General features: G+C 56.0%; 2 protein-coding genes across 2 annotated transcripts; one reads left to right on the top strand and one right to left on the bottom strand.

The window, feature by feature from the left end:
- The first annotated feature begins 142 nt into the window (after nt 1–142).
- On the top strand, nt 143–11,170 carry LOC147126256 (protein-methionine sulfoxide oxidase mical3a-like). The gene is made up of 31 exons (XM_086021645.1): nt 143–427; nt 535–963; nt 1,663–1,870; nt 1,938–2,054; nt 2,225–2,326; nt 2,399–2,554; nt 3,046–3,146; nt 3,562–3,819; nt 3,924–4,039; nt 4,160–4,283; nt 4,351–4,429; nt 4,515–4,662; nt 4,889–5,085; nt 5,235–5,335; nt 5,426–5,473; nt 5,546–5,671; nt 5,742–5,816; nt 5,893–6,052; nt 6,251–6,363; nt 6,652–6,715; nt 7,067–7,196; nt 7,288–7,436; nt 7,506–7,907; nt 7,993–8,102; nt 8,174–8,248; nt 8,355–8,405; nt 8,481–8,732; nt 9,214–9,310; nt 9,709–9,808; nt 9,889–9,962; nt 10,847–11,170. The coding sequence occupies exons 2-31, from the start codon at nt 688–690 to the stop codon at nt 11,017–11,019; spliced, it is 4,182 nt and encodes a 1,393-aa protein (XP_085877771.1). The 5' UTR covers nt 143–427; nt 535–687; the 3' UTR covers nt 11,020–11,170.
- Nucleotides 11,171–11,991: 821 nt separating this feature from the next.
- On the bottom strand, nt 11,992–16,627 carry lta4h (leukotriene A4 hydrolase). The gene is made up of 19 exons (XM_086021650.1): nt 16,397–16,627; nt 15,571–15,701; nt 15,391–15,511; nt 15,156–15,224; nt 14,917–15,021; nt 14,284–14,336; nt 14,138–14,210; nt 13,923–14,063; nt 13,806–13,829; nt 13,659–13,729; nt 13,474–13,585; nt 13,258–13,402; nt 13,072–13,175; nt 12,927–12,997; nt 12,790–12,844; nt 12,612–12,707; nt 12,469–12,551; nt 12,298–12,402; nt 11,992–12,202 (listed from the first exon to the last, which is right to left on the bottom strand). The coding sequence occupies exons 1-19, from the start codon at nt 16,544–16,546 to the stop codon at nt 12,076–12,078; spliced, it is 1,836 nt and encodes a 611-aa protein (XP_085877776.1). The 5' UTR covers nt 16,547–16,627; the 3' UTR covers nt 11,992–12,075.
- Between the last annotated feature and the right edge of the window lie 891 nt (nt 16,628–17,518).

The raw sequence follows: 17,518 nt of genomic DNA, 5'->3' as shown, positions 1-17,518 counted from the left end.
CATTAGTTGAGGAATTCCCTACATTGCGTTTGTTGTCGTTTCCCAAATGTATTGGTCCATGCGGGAGATTGCGAGCCTTTCACTTGGTGCACTTTTCGGTTGTTCCGCTAGCCAACGTCAGTCCGTCGACTTGCCGTCCTTCATCAGGCTGGTCGGCCACATCCAAGATGGCGGACGGGCAGGATGTCGTTCCACGTGACGTTGCAACCCTCGCGCGCGCAAGTTGGACAAAAATGAGCAACAGTTGATCCTGAGGCGGTGCTGCTGCTGCTGCAGCAGTCGACCGGCCGGCAAGAAGACAGCCGGCAGCTCATCTTAAGCTCGTTTACTCAGACAGATTAGTGCCGTCTGCGCACTGACCTCAGCGTGTGTGCGTGTGCGCGCGCGATTAGTGGATTTAGAAAAGTTCGCAAGCAGCCGCAGTGATGTGAGTACACTTCATTCTTGACGTTTGTCGCATTTGTGCTTGTGTTCACTCTTGAGCGTTTTCCTTTCATCGAGAGGACAACTATTTGTGTGCCAATTCTTTTCCAGGTTTGAGGACGTACTTGTAGAGGTCATCCGGCACGCCGCTGGTGTGCCTTCACACAACAGGAAGGAGTCACGGCTTCCTGTCGCGTTTTGATGTAAAGCCTTCGCCGTCGTAGTCCTGGCCTCGCGCGCTTCCTTCCCGTCATCGGCTTTGCCATGGGAAACGAGTCCCCCCCGCAAAAAGCTCAGGATTTCTTTGATGAGTTTGTTTCAGCGTCCACCTGCAGGGCTGCGCTGCATTCCTTCCGCCAGCTGTGCGAGCACCTGGACCTGGACCCGGACGCCGACCGCCGCCGCCGCACCGAGCATCCGCTTTACCGGACCATCAAACGGCGCCTCACTTACTGGAGGGCCAACGCCTTGTGGGCCAAACTGGACCGCCGGGCTTCCCAGCAGGAATACCAGCAGAACCGAGCCTGCCGCGACGCCACGGTACGTCCCGCAAGTACCGCAAGCCCCAAGGCAAGGCAAGGCACGCACGCAGCGGCCTAGCTACAGTCAGCTCCCCGGCATCACACGGGACACTTATGAGGCCTTATCAAATCACACGTTTGAAATCGATTTTCCACAGGGAACGGAAAAGAATATTAGCATCCAAACTGCGAAACACGTTGCATAAAACCAAACATTTCAGAAAACAAGTGAGCAAAGGCCAAAACAATGACTATTGACAAACAACCGGCAAGGGAACGTCGCTCAACACGGATGGGCGGGAAGTGGTAGCACAGATGCGTCGCATCCGAGCAGAGCAAACAACAAGCCTGGCAAGCGAATGTTCCTTCTGTGACGCGGGCTCAACTCCGTGGCAGCTCGTCGGGGACCTTCTCTTCCACTTGCGCTCAGTGCCGCCAGGCTCGGTGCGGCGCCGCGTGGTACTGCACTCAACGGCGCCAACGCCAAACGGGAGCTTGCCCGGACGCCCTAAAAGCCCGTTTGAAGCCCGTTTGGGTCCCAATTGGCCGACGGGCGCGATCGAGCGTCGCGACGTCGCGTCACGCTCGAGCGGCCGCGTCACGCTCGAGCGGTCGCGTCACGCTCGAGCGGCCGCGTCACGCTCGAGCGGCCGCGTCTCCGAGGTGTCGGGACCTAGCGGTAGTGACGTCATCACCTTGGTGTTCTGCCGTGGGTCAGTGCGCCGTCATCGGGGCGGGGCCCTGCGGCCTGCGCACGGCGGTGGAGTTGAGCTTCCTGGGCGCCCGCGTGGTGGTGCTGGAGAAGAGGGACGCCTTCTCCAGGAACAACGTGCTCCACCTCTGGCCCTTCGCCATCCATGACCTCCGCGGACTCGGCGCCAAGAAATTCTACGGGAAGTTCTGCGCCGGCTCCATAGACCACATCAGTGAGCGCGCCGCACGCCTTTCCGCCCGCAATCCTGCGCTTTGCCATCAGCTGTTTGCCGTCCGCAGGCATTCGTCAACTTCAGCTGGTTCTGCTCAAGGTGGCGCTGTTGCTCGGCGTCGAAGTTCACGTCAACGTGGAGTTTAAGCGCGCGGTGGAGCCGCCCCATGAGCAACGACTACGCAGTGAGACAAACGCGCACCCCGTTTTCCTCCCGTCGGTCTCCACGTCTGCCCATTTGTCTGTCCGCTTGTTTGCGTGCCACCTGTCTTGCCACCTGTCTATCCGCTCGCCTCCGCCTGTCTCGCCGCCCCATGTCCATCCGCTCTGTCGTCTTGTCTGCGTGTCTGTCCAGAGGCGGGCTGGACAGTGGAGGCGTGGCCAAAGTCTCACGCTGTCAATCAGCTGCAGTTTGACGTCATCGTGGGCGCCGACGGTCACAGGAACACCTTGCCCGGTGCGACGACGATGATGACGATGATGACGGTGGTGAGAATTGTCCCGCAATCGTGACGGCGTGTCCCCGCAGGCTTCCGGCGTAAAGAGTTCCGCGGGAAACTGGCCATCGCCATCACGGCCAATTTCAAGAACCGAAACAGTCGCGCCGAGGCCAAAGTGGAGGAGATCAGCGGCGTGGCGTCCATCTTCAACCAGCAGTTCTTCCGGGACCTCCGACAGGAAACGGGTAACAACTCTGGCTTGTGTTCAGCCCTCCGAGGCCTTGAGTTGTCGGCAAGGAAGAGAGGCCCGCCGCCGAGTCCGGGCAACCTTTGCCCGGCTGCCACTTGCTTCGCTTCGGCGCATGGAAGGAGCCTGAAAGTTTGAGGCCGATTTCGGAAGCGCGCGCCGCATCTTTTTTCGCCTTGATCATTTTCTCAGTCATACGTGTGGTCACAGCACGCCGCCGTCCAAGTTGGAGCTTTTTTCTCAATTTGGGGCAAACTCCCACCGAACGCGCCGAATGTGCCGGTCGACGACGGCCAATCGTGAAAAGGCCCTGAAATCAATCCCCCGAAAGGGCGCCCATAGTTTGCCTTAGAATTCAGCCGATAAGCGTCCCGGGCTCCCTCGGACGGCGCCGCGTCCGTCCTCGACTCGATCGTCGTCGTGAGCGCCGTCGAAGTCGGGCCGCTTTCCCCTTTGAAGAGCCGCGCACCTGCTGTCCCAATGTTTCAGGCATCGACCTGGAGAACCTGGTCTACTACAAAGACGACACGCACTACTTTGTCATGACGGCCAAGAAACACAGCCTGCTCAACAAACGGGTCATTCTGCAGGTGAGCTTCTTTCTCATTTTCGTCGCCCAATTGAGCCTTTTTTTCGTTCCCGCTCAAATGTCCAACCGCTGAAGCGGGGCTTCTCCGACCTTTTGCGGGCCCTTTCGTAAGCCGAACACGACTAGAATTGCCCAAAGACTTGTTGACTTGGGGCACGTTTCAACCCGGTTTGTTTCACGAAGGGGAACTCCACCAAATTCAATTCAATATTGATCTGTCATGAACTGGCGTGCGCTCATTTCGCAACCGACCAACGTTTGCTTTATCGGCCGAGCCGTCCTTTTTGAAAGCAGCCGACGTCATCGTCGGTCGCGATGATGCCCGCTTTGAGAAATGAAACGTGGCCTTGGAGACTCATGGCCGCCAATGGCCATCGCGCGTCCGTTGCCGCTGTTGTCTTTTTTTCATGGGGCAGGACTTTGCCGACACCGAGCTGCTTCTGTCTCGGAGTAACGTGGACCAGAAAGCTTTGCAGGCCTTCGCCCGCACGGCCGCCGACTTCTCCACCAACGGGCAGCTTCCCTCGCTGGATTTCGCCATCAACCACTACGGCCGGCCGGACGTGGCCATGTTCGACTTCACGTGCATGTACGCGGCGGAGAACGCCGCCATGGTCCGGAGGCGGCGAGGGCACCAGCTGCTCGTGGCGCTGGTGGGAGACAGCTTGCTGGAGGTGGGCCGCCCACGCCCGCCGGGCTCCTCAGCCGTGGGCTCAGACGGCTGACGTGTGTGTGTGTGTGTGTGTGTGTGTGTGTGTGCGCGTGCGCGTGTCTGCAGCCCTTTTGGCCAATGGGCACGGGCGTCGCTCGTGGCTTCCTGGCCGCCCTGGACGCGTCTTGGATGATTCGTCGATGGTGCCAAGGAGATTTTCCTCTGGACCTGCTCGCCGAGAGGTGGCGTCCCGTCCCGTCCCGTCCCGTCCCGTCCCGTCCCGTCCCCTCAGTCGATCTGTCTTTCTTTCTTGTCCGTCTGCCTTCACCCGTCCGTCCCTCCCTCCGTTCGTCTGTGTCCAGAGAGAGCGTGTACCGTTTGTTGGCTCAGACCACACCGGAAAACATGCAGAAGAACTTTTCTTTGTACTCTTTGGACCCGTCCAGTCGCTACGTCAACATCAGTCTGAGCGTCACCCCTGATCAAGTACTTCAACAAATACCTGAGTACATAAACCACTCATGCGGCTTGACGTCATCTACTCCCTGTCCAGGTGAGGCACTTGTTGGACACGGGAGAGAAGGCAGGACCCGAGCCAGAAATTGTTGAAGCCTCGTCGCCGCGGAGAGCGGGTGAGCTGACCAATCTCCACCGCATTTGCCTTCGCCCTCTCAAAGCGGATCAGCGACGCCACTGTTGCGCTGTCGCCCCGACCAGAGTCGCTGTCCGAGTCCAATCAGCTTCTGGCGTGGTGTCGGGAGCAGACCGCCGGTTACGCCGGCGTCGTCGTCGGTGACCTGACCGCCTCGTGGCAGAGCGGCATGGCTCTGTGCGCCCTGCTCCACCGCTTCAGACCCCGACTCATGTACGCAAACTAAGAAAAGACTCCTTCTTTCTTCCGCTCTTGTCCTCGGTGAGGTCGCGGCGAGCTCAAGTTGTCATTGTCGTTCATGTCACTGAAGTCACGCCAACTGCGCCGAAGGTGGCCAACTCTCAATTTGCACTTCCCCGCTTCCTGTATTGAACAACCAGGGGCTTAAAAAAAACAAAAAACCCAATGGCCTGCGACAGTTGCCCCTGTGTGTCGACAGAGACTTTGACTCGCTGAACCCGGCGGCGGAGGAAGAAAACGTTCGCTTGGCCTTTGACGCGTGCGAGCGAGAATTGGGAATTTCGCCCCTGCTGACGGTGGAAGAGATGACGGCGGCGGGAGAACCCGACGCGCTGTCCATGGTCATGTACCTCAGCCAGCTCTACCAGCTGCTCCGAGACGCCCCGCCCTCTTCAGGTCAGGCCAGAGACAGGCAAGAGCTGGCAAAACGGCTCACCCGCTAAACACGTTTGCAAAAACCCGGGGGTCGAACTCCCGCTTCGACCCCGGGCTCAAGCGCCGATAGCTGACCAATCTCGGCTTCTCCGCTCGCGCGCCGCCTTCAGACTCGCTGCCGCTCAGTTCGGAGGTCAGAGCGGCCCTGCTGACCCCGGCCTCCCTCCTCAGCAGACTCGGGCTCGAGCCGTCGCCCGTTCACGGCCGGCAGGTACCCGGATGCCGTCGCCGAGGTCTCGGCTGCCGCGTCGCGTCCCGAAGCCGCGCCTTCAAGCGCCGCCGTGTTGTTTTCGCTCCGCAGGACAACGAGAGGACGGCGAGCGGACGGCGGCGCCGAGACGAGCGGCAGGTGACCGGCTCGACTCGAAGGGCGCCTGACGTCGCCTGATGGCAAGCAAAGACAGCTTTTTCCCTTCTCCAGTGGCGTGAGCCGGCGCGCCGCGACGTCATTGCCGAGGCGCCCGCTTCCCGAGTGCGCTCGATGGCCCGCCTGCTGCAGGCCAAGCTGGGCAGCGACGCGTCGTCGTGGTCGTCGTGGTCTTCTGAGGTCAGAGTCTGTGGACCTTTGCGTGTTTGTGGATGGCGGCGTTTTTATCGGTCCCGCTTTGTGACGTCAGAGCAAGCGGACGCCGGCCCGCCGGCCCGACGTTCGCTTTGACCGGGAAGTCGACGCTCAGCCCGTCGCCGAGCCGGTGGGAACACGCCCATGCCCTCACGGAAATCGAGGCGGCCTGCGCGGGTGCTCAACGTGTGCGTGTGCGTGTCCAGGCGGCATGCGTCAGCGACGTGTGCTTCTTCTGCCACGAAAAAGTTTACGTGATGGAGCGTCTGAGCGCCGAAGGACTTTTCTTTCACCGCAGCTGCTTCGTGTGCCACGTGTGTCGCGGCACGCTCAGGATTGCCACCTACCGATTCCACGCCGCCAGTGGTGAGCGCGCGCCCGCCTGCACGCACGCACGCACGTGTAAGGTCAAAGGTCAAGGTGCCTGTTGTAAAGAAGATAGCGGCTCCTCCACTCTTCTCACGAGCAAATTAAGATTTTGGGGCTCTCTACTTCTGATCTTGACTTTTCAGCATTTGCCGTGTGCGTGTGTGGAAATATAAAAAGTCACTTTTCCTTCCCCAGGGAGGTTTTTGTGTGCGCAGCACTGCGAGTCGTCCACTTGCGGCAGTCCGACCTCGGAGAAGACGGAGCAATTGACGTCATGCGATGGAGCGCCGGCCCAGCGCGCGTCTTGCGTAAGCCGACATGTCGCGTCGGGTGGCGTTCAACAGGGCTTGTACAAATTGGCCACGGGGAAGAATGGCGTCATTAGAGGGGGCCGACGGTGTTCCAAAAGTGATTTGCCTTTGACTCATGGCAAAACTAAAAAGTTCCTCCGCAGCCTGTGATGGACGCCGGGAGGAAGAAAACCCAACAATTTGTGTTGGGTTGTTGTTGTTGTTGTCGTGGCGACAGGTGTGGGCCACCCCGGCAACATCGGGTGTCTCGGGGATGACGACGATGTTTGTCTGTGGTCTGTGCAGACGTCGCTGCTGTCGTCTGCAGACTCTCAGGTCTCCATGGCAACAGAGTGTCGGCGTTTGTCGGGTGAGCCGATCTTTTTCCGCCGAGCTCTCGACGCAGGCCGACATTCCTGCTTCTGCTCCTCTCCTCCTTCATCGTCCTTGCCGTCCTGTCTCACCTTGTCTGTGTCTGTGTGTCTTCACTTAGCCCGGCCTCCCTCCCTCCCGCTTTTCTCCCGAAAGACACATTTTCTCCACAAGAAAGCGCGTGCGGGGGGGGGGGCGTCTAAGATCTCAGGCGTTCCCGTCATGTCCCCCTTTGTTGGAAATTGTCTCTTGGTTGGGATGCGCCCGTTTTCGTCGCTCGCTCAGTACTTTGTGCATCTGCAATGACAAGAAAATCAACTTCAAACACACCTTGTGTGCGCGCGTGCAGTTTTTTCAGTGACGCGGGAGCGAATCGAGTTGGAGAACGACAAAGCAGACCAAGCTGAGGCCAAGGAGATCTCTGAGGAGATCTTGACGGGTTTCAACCTGAGCGCGGACAAAGACGACCAGACGTGCAGGTGAGCGGTCAATTTGACTCTCGGGGGGCGGGGGTGGGAATGGCTGCGAATGCCCGGAGTGGGCTGACAATCCCACGCACGCTGCGTTCAGTTCCGAGTCTGAGGCCGAGGCGGGGACTTTGTCCAAAGTGGCGTGGAAGGAGGAGTTACAACGCCACCTGCAGCTGATGGGCTGTGAGGAGGAGGAGGAGGAGGAGGACGACGGGGCAGTCAGTGAGGATGAAGAAGAATCCAGTGACGGTCAGTGCTCCAGTCCACCACCGGCTCGTCATCAGTGCTGATTCTTCAAGCGGCGACCGCTCTCAGCAGATACGGTGGCGGTCGCAGCGTCTGAGACTCCGGCCCTCGGCGAGACCCCGCCCCTCCGAGACACGCCCTCCACCGCCTCGTTCGTCACCAAGGCCGACTTCGCCTCCTCCGTCTGTTCCCCCTCCCCCTCGGAGGCGGAAGCTCCACCCGCCGGGTCGGTCCTCGTCAAGGAAACGTCTGCGATGGGAGGAGCTTGGCCATCTTTGGACGACCTCTCTCTGAAGAAGCTCCTCCCACTGCAAAAGCAACATGTTGAGAGGGTGGGGCCGGAGGAAATCAGGGAGCGTCGCCAACGCGACAAAGCTCCGCCCTTCTACCAAGCGGAAGGAGGCGGTGCCAGGGCTCTGTGGAAGGCCGTCTTTTTCAGGAACAGGGACAAGAGGAAAGACGGCGGCCGGCAAGGTCGGAGGTCGTCGCTCGCTCGATGACGTCGGCGGCGCACCGACGGCACGCTTGTAGTTGACGACGGCCTCGCTTTGTTTCCCAGCCGGCGCGGCCCGCGTGACGGACGACCGTGACGACCGTGACGCCGGCGACGCCAGCGACGCCAGCTGGTCAACGGCGCGGCACAGATGCTCGCAGGAGCACAGGAACAACGTAAGGGACGTCAAAAGGAGGAGAGGAACGTTGGATGTTGAAGGGTGAAACGTGCGCTTGGCTGTTTGCAGCTGCATTTGGAGACCATCGACACGACGGCGCGGTTGGAGCGGCCTCCCTTTGGCGAGCGCCACGCGGCGGCGCAGGTCAGCGTTGCGTCGCTCACTCACTCACACGTGTTTCTGATGAGATGACTTGAACCGACTTCATCGCGAGCCCCTCTCCGACGTTGACGTCTTCCCTCTTTCTCAGCCTGCGTACGTCCCTCACGCGCTGGCCTTTAAGCGAGCCTTTCCCATCAAGGTAGAGAAACGCGCGCGCGCGCGTGCGTGCCGGCGAGGGCCGTGGCCAAAGCTCACAAAAATGCTCTTCTCCCAGTTGTGGCGGGAGCGTTTCCCAAGGCGAGGTCCTCCCGCCGACTCGGACGGACGCTCGTCCTGCGCCACCGAGGTGGTGGGCGTCCTGGTCCAGCCCAAGGAGGCGTCCAGCCTCAGCGTGCCCGAGAGCCTGTTCGGCACGGACGAGCCGTCCCGGCAAACGGGGCGGCCGCCCGGGAAGCGCCGCCAGCTACGCAAGAGCGGCCGCGGACCAGCCAGGCGCCGGCAACTCAAGAGGCTGCACCAGGCTCAGGTGAGGATGCTCGCCCAAGAAGCCGCTTGAAGGACTTTTCCCTTTTTAACGTTGGGCGAGAGACAACTTGACGAGCTGTGGCGGGGCGGCAGCACGCGTGGGCGCAAATTTCTTTGTTTGTATTCGTTTGGCTGGGAGCCTGTTGCACGGGATGCGTTGCCCCGACGTTTATCTGGCGAGTCCGGCAGCCGATGTTAACGCAATACTTTGTCTTTTTCTTCCGAGCGGTGCTCCAAACTGTTTGTCACGTGACTCATGATGCCACTGTGCAGTCGTCCGTGTTGTCAAAACGCCTTAGCGGGCGTTGGGAAGGATGCAGGACGTGATTGCGAACGCAGTCGCTTCCCAGCGGGCGTTTTGGAGGGCCGCGGCGGAAACGCGGCGACCTCCCGATGAGGAAGTGGGCAAAGAGGACCACTGGCTGCCGTCGCGCGGCGTCAAGCGGGCCTGCCGACTCAACGTGTGTGCGCTTGCGTGTCAGCTGATCCAGAGGCAGCTGCAGCTGGTGGAGGAGGAGCAGCGGAGTCTGGAGGCCAGAGGCGTCGCGCTGGAGAGGAGCCTGCGAGGAGAGCAACAAGGTAACGCGCGCGCCACCGCTGACGGGCCCCATTCCCTCGGGACGGTGGGGGTTGTCTCCTTTGTTGGCTTGTTTGGGGGGCCGAGCCACGCGGGGAAAAAGTCGCCAAACTCATCGGGCCTGCTGAAAATTGGGCAGTTGTCTTCAAGGGTCAAGGCCGCAGCTCACCGAGCGGCCGAGGCTTGCCAATTTCGAGTTTGGGCAAGGGGTCTCGTCAAACGGGACTGACGTGACAATGAGGCACTCCGGTGGGTGGGCGGAGGAAGCTGATCGATAGGCTGACGCAAGGGGAGCGGAACTCGCGAGGCAAAGACGTGCCGAGCAGAAACGCTAAACTGTCGGAAAGCGGGACGAAACCCTTGACGGGATGATGCGATGACGTCACGATGTTGTGCGTAGGAGCGAGCGCCGACGAGAAAGCCGGCCTCATGCGGCTTTGGTTCCAGTTGGTCCAGCAGAAGAACGTCCTGGTTCGGCACGAGTCGGAGCTGGCCATATTGTACGTGAGCCTCGACCCCTGCCCGCCCATACGTGCGGCCGATGGGCGGCTGTCTGACCCGCGACCTTTTGTGAGTTCAGCGCGCGGGAACTGCAGCTGGAGGACCGACAGAGTGGACTCCAGCAGGAGCTTCGAGAGAGGATGATGCTGGACGGTGAGTCGGCGCACGCGTCTCCATTCTGTTCTCTGCGTCACCTCGCGTCGGGCCGCCAAACAAACCCGACGGGACTTTGGATTTTTCCTCCCGCCCTTGCCGTTGAGTCAGAGAGATCTCTTCTTTCTACTCCTTGCTGGCTTGATGCAGAGAGGCCCGGGATTTTTTTTTCAACCTCCGTGGATGACAGCGCAACGTTAAAACGAACCGCATAACGAGAGCGAGAAGTCCAGTCGGCCAAGAATGAGAATTCGGTTGATATTTGCGGGTCTAAAAGGCCGGAAAAAAACTGACAACAGCGACTGTTGGCATCGGATCGCGAAAAGAAAAACAAGACAGAAATCTATTTCAATAGACTCTAGGATTTTTCGCGCATTCACGGAGGTCTTGAAACACACTCTTAAAACAACACAAACGCAGAACACGTTGAGTGAGAGCACAACAGCAACGGATTACACAAATATTGTCCAAACGGTAGACAAAAAAGGAATTCGTTCAAAGGAACCACCTCAATAACACCTAAATCCAAAAATCTGCGTTCGGGTGACATTTCAAAAAATGCAACATGCTGTAGCTGTACTGTCCAATTGACAGTAAAAAAATCATTTTGACTTGTCTTGTGGCGGAGTATGAGCACGTGCACATTTACCGTCTTGCGCTTGTGCTTTGACTTGATGACTTTTTGGGTGGAGAGACTCCTGACCGCCATCTTTTGTTGGGAGTTTCTTGGGGTTGAGTAGGGCGGAAAAACCAAATTGGGACAGACGGATGACACGCGTGATTTGTGTGGCTCGCGATGCCTGCCGAATGCTGCGTGTGTGCGCGCGCGCGCGCGTCAAAGTCAAGCGCCCTTGTTGAAGTGTCTCGTGGCTTCCTTGCGGCAGACCGCCTGAAGGGCGAGGAGGAGCTGGTGAAGGAGCGCAGGATCCTGGAGGAGATGCTGCAGGTGCTGGAGCGCAGAAAAGCTTTGGTGCCTCTGCTGGAGGAGCTGCGACTGCAAGGCCGCCGGCAAGACCGAAAGCTCAAGGCCGCCATGTTTGGACAAGACCGGACCTGAGCCGGCCGGCCGGCCGGCCGCCAGAGTCTGACTGGCGTGAGGCGCTTCGGCCTGCCGAAGAGCCGCTCTCCGACCCGCGTCAGGATGTGCCAGGTGACCGCAAGTGTGCGTCCGCCCCTTTCCCAAGCGCTCGTCCTCGTTCGGAGCCCATCCCGGCGAGGCGCCCGGGACCGTTTGCCAGCCAATCGCAAGGGACAAGCGAGCATTCGGGGAGAATTGAGCGCTACGGGTGTCCAAACGACAGCCCTCGGAATCCATATCATTCCCAAACTGGCTTTTGAAGGAGCTTGACCAAGCGTCACATTTCTCTCTTCTTAAAGCCTCAAAACCAAATCCACACGCCGACTAATGCCAGTCGCTTCGCTTTCTGCGCGCTGCCCAGCTCCCATTTGCCAAACGCCGACGGTCCTAAATCGAGTAAACGCAACAAGTGCCGATCCGTTCTTGCCAATCGAAACTGTGAAAATCCAGAAAGGCCTTGAACAGAAACGACGACAATGTCGTCGCTTGGACTGCTGTTAGCCACCCAGTCGGCAGACGGCGAGGCCCCTGATTCGAACCCAGAACCTCGGACGTGCTAAGCGCTCTCGAGCGCGCCGCCGCCGCCTCCTCGCAAAAGTGCTGAAGACAAATTTGCTGAATGAAAAAGCATCCTCGATTCGTCTGCGCTCCGATCGTTGGCTGGCGACCGGTCCGGGGCGGGCGCCGCCGCTTGCCCAAAGGTCAGCTGGGCAAACGGATATCGTGAACGTGCCAACTTGAACTGCTCGCCGGGTTCAAACAGCGGCTTGATACGGCTCATTAAAAAGTCTCTCCTTTGTTGCTTGGTTGTGCAAATCTTTCTGCGCCGTGTTGCAAGTTGTGTCTCAACTGTTGTCAAGTGTCGTCACCACCCCACTGGAAACAATGCAACTTTCAGCCCGACTTCCTGTTAAAACGGAAACGCGCTGGCGGAAATGAAGAAAGCGGCACTTTTCTCGCGACAACATTTTTATTTGCCCTTCGGTGGCGCCGTCCGTGTCCTACTGGTCGGCGCCGTCCGTGCCCGTCCGTGTCCTACTGGTCGGCTGACACCTTCAGGTCTTTGGCGACCAGTCCGGAGGTCACCGGGTGCATGGCGGCGCGATGATCCAGGAACGCTCGCAGCGCTTCCTCTTTGTACTTTTCAAAGTTGAAGACCTCCCTGTAGGAGCAAAGCGGGACGCGGCCACGTCGTCGGACTGAAGCGCCAAAGCCCAAAGAAAGGAAGACAGACAGAAAGAAAGAGCGCTCCGATACCTGAAGAGCGGTCGCGTGAATTTCATCCTGCCCTGCTCGGTCGCCATCCGGAGCGCCGCCGGGACCGCCTCCTCCCAGCGGGACCGCACGCACAGCCGCAGCCACCTGGACACAGAGCGGCGCATCACGGCGAGCCGGCTCGGACCGCGGCCTCGGCCGACCAGAACCCACCTGAAGCGGACCTCAGAGTTCCTGCGGGCGTCGAGATCGTAAACCTCCTGCATCTTCTTCACGTGGCTCAACGGGAGTGGCTCCTGAAAAGAAGGAGAGCGTAGCAGAGCCCACTCAAATGGCCGCCGCGACCTGAGTTTTACCTCCTGAAGAAGAAGAGACAAGAACTCCACCAGCTGGTGGGACGACAACTTCTCCACATCTGAGCCGACGAAGCCGCTCAGGTCGCAATCTTTGGCCTGCGAAGGGAACCGGGACAGTGTTGTGACCGGCACATAAAAAAAAAAGCAACGAAAGAGTTGCGCGCCGGTCGAGTCTGACCTGGACCCATCGGCGACAAAGAGCGATGCAGGCGTCGGCCAGGGTGGTGTCGTAGCTGAAAGGAGGAGCGACAACACGTCACGTCGGTCAGGCGGTCGGGAGTCGGGCGCTTGCCCCCGAACCCCGTCGGTCCTCACTGCGGTTTGACCGGCGGCATCCCGGGTGTGAACATCCACGCGTTCCAGTCCACCGTGTTCAGGACGTCCACCTGAGCGACCGACGACAGCTGTCCAGCGGGTCTGGGACCGTGAGAACGCCCTCCGCCCCCCTGGCGCGCCTCACCTTGTCTTTGAAGTATGTGAACAGGAAGTCCTGCCACTGGTCTGTGGTGACGCTCCTGTAGGCAAACATCTGGATGTAGGACTTGACGAAGCCCATAAAGACTTCTAGACAAGACCAACGGGACAACTCAGAAGAGGTGCGCGAGGACAGCGGCTGGGACACGTGCACCGGTGGGGCGTGAATTACCGGGACCGCCCAGGAGCTCCTCCAGGTGGTACAGAAGAGCGAAGCCTTTCTCGTAGGGCACGGAGGAGAAGGCGTCGTCCGGGTCCACGTCCTGCAGACTCGGGACTAGGTTGGTCAGAGGGTTTTTGGCTCCAAAGGTGCTCACCTGCTCCACAACACAAACGCGTGGTGAAGATGGCGCCGGTGTCACCGAGGGCCGAGCGCTTCCGTCCTCACAGAGTCCTGCAGGTCCTTCCAGCCGCCCATGGCCTTGAACTGGCGGAAGGGTTCCCCCTCCAGGCGCCTGCCGATCATCCTCTCCAGGTACACCGTGTGACCCTCGTTCAACCTGCGTGCGCACAAACGCCAAACTCAAGCCCTGTGAGGTGAATGGAGTCCGAGCGGGCGTGAGAGCCGATTACCAAAAGTGTTCCCAGGTCTTGTTGGTCACCAGGTTCCCCGTCCAGCTGTGCGAGATCTCGTGAGCGATCACCTGACGGGAAGAGGGTCAAGTCGCCGTGTTTGTTTTCACGCTAACGAGGACTTGGCGGGACAAATGTCACACTTACGTTGGACAGAGACTTGTCTCCAGCCTGCGGGCGCAATGCAGAAGGTCAACACACAAAACCCACCATCGAGTGCGCGCGTGTGTGCGTGCGTGCGCGCGCGCGTGCGCGCGTGCTCACCAGCAGCGTGGGCGTGGCAAAGGTGAGGCAAGGATTTTCCATGCCGCCGTAGGGAAAAGATGGCGGGAGGACCAAAATGTCGTAGTGCCCCCAAACGTAGGGTCCAGCCAGTTCCTCCGCAGTCTTCAACATGGCCTCCGTCTGACGAGCAGAACGACACTTAGCACTGCCGTGTGTGCGTGTGCGTGTGCGTGTGCGTGTGGGCGGCGGCGCACCTCGGAGAACTCAAACGCTGCTCGGTCCACGTACTCCGCCTCGGACCAGACTCTGGACCGGGGCCCGATCTGCCTGAAAGAAACGCACGTCAGCGGACCGCCGCGGGTCAGCCCGGCCCGGGGGCCGCACCTGGACTTCAACGTACCTGCTCTCCAGAGCGCCCACCACCAAGGCAATCAGGTAAGACGGCATGGCCACCTGAGCTCACAGGGAAAAGCGCAACAATCAAAAGGAAGCAGAGTCTCTGCGCTAGGGTCTCCACTTGGCACTTTTTGGAGAGAGGTTTCTACATTTTTTTATTTCTTTTTTTTATTCGTTTTTCGCAAGCCATTGAAGGAGTTGGATCATCAATGTTTTGATTGGCTCAAAATGTTGATGAAAGGCAACTGTTGATGAGGTGAAAAGCTCATTCCCATCATCATGGCTAACGAGTGGCCTGAAGTCGCGGGTCCGAAATGATCATTTTGTGCCGTAGCTGTATTTGGAGCCCTCCGCTACTCCCACCTCAGGCTTGAGAGTGCCTTGAAACTCTCTAAATACAAAGTCGAGTTCCCGCATCGGATGATAAGTCAGTTGAGACCCCGCCGACTCAAAACAGTTCCAAGATATGATCCCCCAAATGTCCCAAAAAACCTACAATGTATTGCGTCATTTTAAAAGCCCACTTTTAAAGGTTACTATTTTTTTTTAATGGACGGAAGCGGTAAATCATAATAATCGTCATAATCTTTATAATGATAACAATAATGTTAGTCGTGTCGTCGACTTCTTGGCGTACGTTCTGTCTGAAGCGGTAGATCATGCGATTGGCGTCCTGAGGGTCCACGGCCTGACCGTCTCGCAGTGCGCTCATGGCTGCCACCAAGTCTTTGGGGACGGACACCTGCCAGGAACACGCACGCATTCGCACGCACGCACACACACACCACTGCATGTCTGTGTCGGCCAGTGTTTCCCTCTTTATCTGTCTCTTACTGTCTGTTTCTTGTCTGTGAGTGTGGGGGGGGGGGGGCTGACCTGAGCATAGTATGTGTGTTTGATGGCTGGACTATCCTGACAAGGCAGCATACTCCTGCAGTGATGAGCCTGGAAAACCACAGCAAAAAAGGGCCTCCTCGTCATGACGTCGTTCCACAGGAAGCGAGACAAAAGGGGAAGCGGGACGGCCGTTAAGTAGCAAGAGAAGATGGCGAGAGGGAAGTGAAGCAAGCAGCCAGCACGATGGAGCAACGTTTAACGGCCCGCGGCTCACCTGGCACTGACTGAAGAGGTACGGATGTTTCTTTCCCGCTGTCTGTTGGGGCGTGAGCCACTGTAGCGCGGGCGCAGCGGGCGACGTCTGGTAAGTCACCTCCACGATCACATGCTGCCCTCTGATCACCGATCAATAGTTAGCATGTAACCGATTCATCCCATGGAGGGGAGGGCTTACCTGAAAAGGTCAAAGGGCAGCGTGATCTCCAGCGGCGTCCCCTTAAAGGTGTGTTTAGGGCCCATCGTAAAGCGGGCCGCCTGTCCGTTGGCACTGACAGAGAAGATCTTCAGGTCTCGGGTGTCCAAAGTCTGCAGCAGATAAAAAAAAAAAAAATGGAAACTCTGGCGCACCGGCAAAGCTCCTGCTGACCTCAGCAAGCATTTACATGATCAAGAAAACTGTCCTATTTGGGATTTTCATTTAGACCCCCCCCCACTAGAATTTGTTCAAATGCACTTATTTTTTTCATCAGTCAACCTCATGTAATAATTGGCTCCAAGCAATGTAAGTAAAGGTAAGACAAAATACAAAATAGACATACATTTGAAAACAGTTCATCACAATTGACAAATATTCGTCAAACAATACATCTGTATATACAGAACATTTAAAAACGTTTTTACATTGTACGTTACTAAACGATTTGATAACTGGTAAAAAAAAAGACATGCAAATAAATACATAGAATAAAGATATAATTTAGTTACTACTGGTGATAAGTTATAAAGAATACAATAAAAAAAAAACTTATTAGTTTAATTAAAATCATTTTACACATAACTGTACATTTGAACGTGATTCGAAAATTGTTTAATTTTTTTATAGATGTAATTTTAAGCTTTTGATCACTACATTTTTCCCAAATGACCTTCCGCAATAAGACGAGTCAGCCTGCAGTCAAAGTTCAGGCCGAGTTCAGTCCAAGTGTTATCAAGCATGAATTACAACGAGCGTAGTCCGCTAGCCGGCAAGCTAGCAGCATCCGAGGGTGACGTGACGTTACCAGCGTGGAGAAGCGCTCCTCCAGGACCTCCACCGTCAGGGCCACCTTCCCTCGGATCACGCCACTTTCGAAATCGACGTGCAGGCTCAAGTTGAGGTGGCGGCTCACGCACTTGTCGGCGGACGCGAACGAGGACGGATCTGCGGACATGCTGAATTCTACTGAATTCTACTTTACACGCCTTCTCGACGGAAAGTGAACGCACCAGCAGCGAGCGCGCCTTTTTATAGGGCCGGAATACGCTGCGCGCACATCCGACGGGTGTCTTTTCAAAGTAACACATTAAAGGGAACTTTGTGCTCGAGGGCAACGTTTGAGATTTTATATATATATATATATATATATATATATACATATATATATATATATATATATATATACATATATATATATATATATGTGTATATGTATATATATATATGTGTATATGTATATATATATATGTGTATATGTATATATATGTATATGTATATATATGTATATGTATATATATATATATATATATATATATATATGTGTATATATATGTATGTGTATATATGTGTATATGTATATATATGTATATGTATATATATGTATATATGTATATATATATGTATATGTATATATGTATATGTATATATGTATATGTATATGTATATATGTATATGTATATATGTACATATATATATATATATACGTATATATACATATATGTACATATATATATATATACATATATATACACATGTATATATATATATATACATATATATACACATGTATATATACATGTATATATATATATAGGTATATATACATATATATATATATATATATATATATATATATATATATATATATATATATATATATACAAACAAAAATAATACATTGTACTTGTTCAGTTGTAATATTTATAATTAAATGATCATTAATTTCCTAAAATCTAAACAGTAGTTCACGTGGTCGGTTTGAACCATAAAGTGACGATTTTTTAGGTCTATGTGTAATTTATTTTACTATTGGTTCTCAAAATGTTGTAGTTGAACATATACAGAATACAATTTCCGGTTCTCAATGCTGACGTCACCGCGTCGATCAAATCAAAAGCGAAAGCGCGTCGGCGCAAAAAAAAAAAAA

Source organism: Filicampus tigris, chromosome 22, assembly GCF_054856515.1.
Source record: "Filicampus tigris isolate MCC_2025a chromosome 22, RoL_Ftig_1.0, whole genome shotgun sequence".
NCBI classification, from domain to species: Eukaryota; Metazoa; Chordata; class Actinopteri; order Syngnathiformes; family Syngnathidae; genus Filicampus; species Filicampus tigris.
The sequence above is the reverse complement of the archived record's forward strand: the minus strand, read 5'-3'. Positions and strand labels throughout refer to the sequence as shown.

Excerpts from the sequence above, each read along its gene's own strand:
- LOC147126256 (XM_086021645.1), top strand. The coding sequence starts at position 688 with ATGGGAAACGAGTCCCCCCCGCAAAAAGCTCAGGATTTCTTTGATGAG. Across the intron at positions 5,672-5,741 it reads GGTCGTCGTGGTCTTCTGAG|AGCAAGCGGACGCCGGCCCG; the intron begins GTCAGAGTCTGT and ends TTGTGACGTCAG. Across the intron at positions 8,733-9,213 it reads AGAGGCTGCACCAGGCTCAG|CTGATCCAGAGGCAGCTGCA; the intron begins GTGAGGATGCTC and ends CTTGCGTGTCAG.
- lta4h (XM_086021650.1), bottom strand. The coding sequence starts at position 16,546 with ATGTCCGCAGATCCGTCCTCGTTCGCGTCCGCCGACAAGTGCGTGAGC. Across the intron at positions 13,730-13,805 it reads GAGACAAGTCTCTGTCCAAC|GTGATCGCTCACGAGATCTC; the intron begins GTAAGTGTGACA and ends TCTTCCCGTCAG. Across the intron at positions 12,203-12,297 it reads TTCACGCGACCGCTCTTCAG|GGAGGTCTTCAACTTTGAAA; the intron begins GTATCGGAGCGC and ends TTGCTCCTACAG.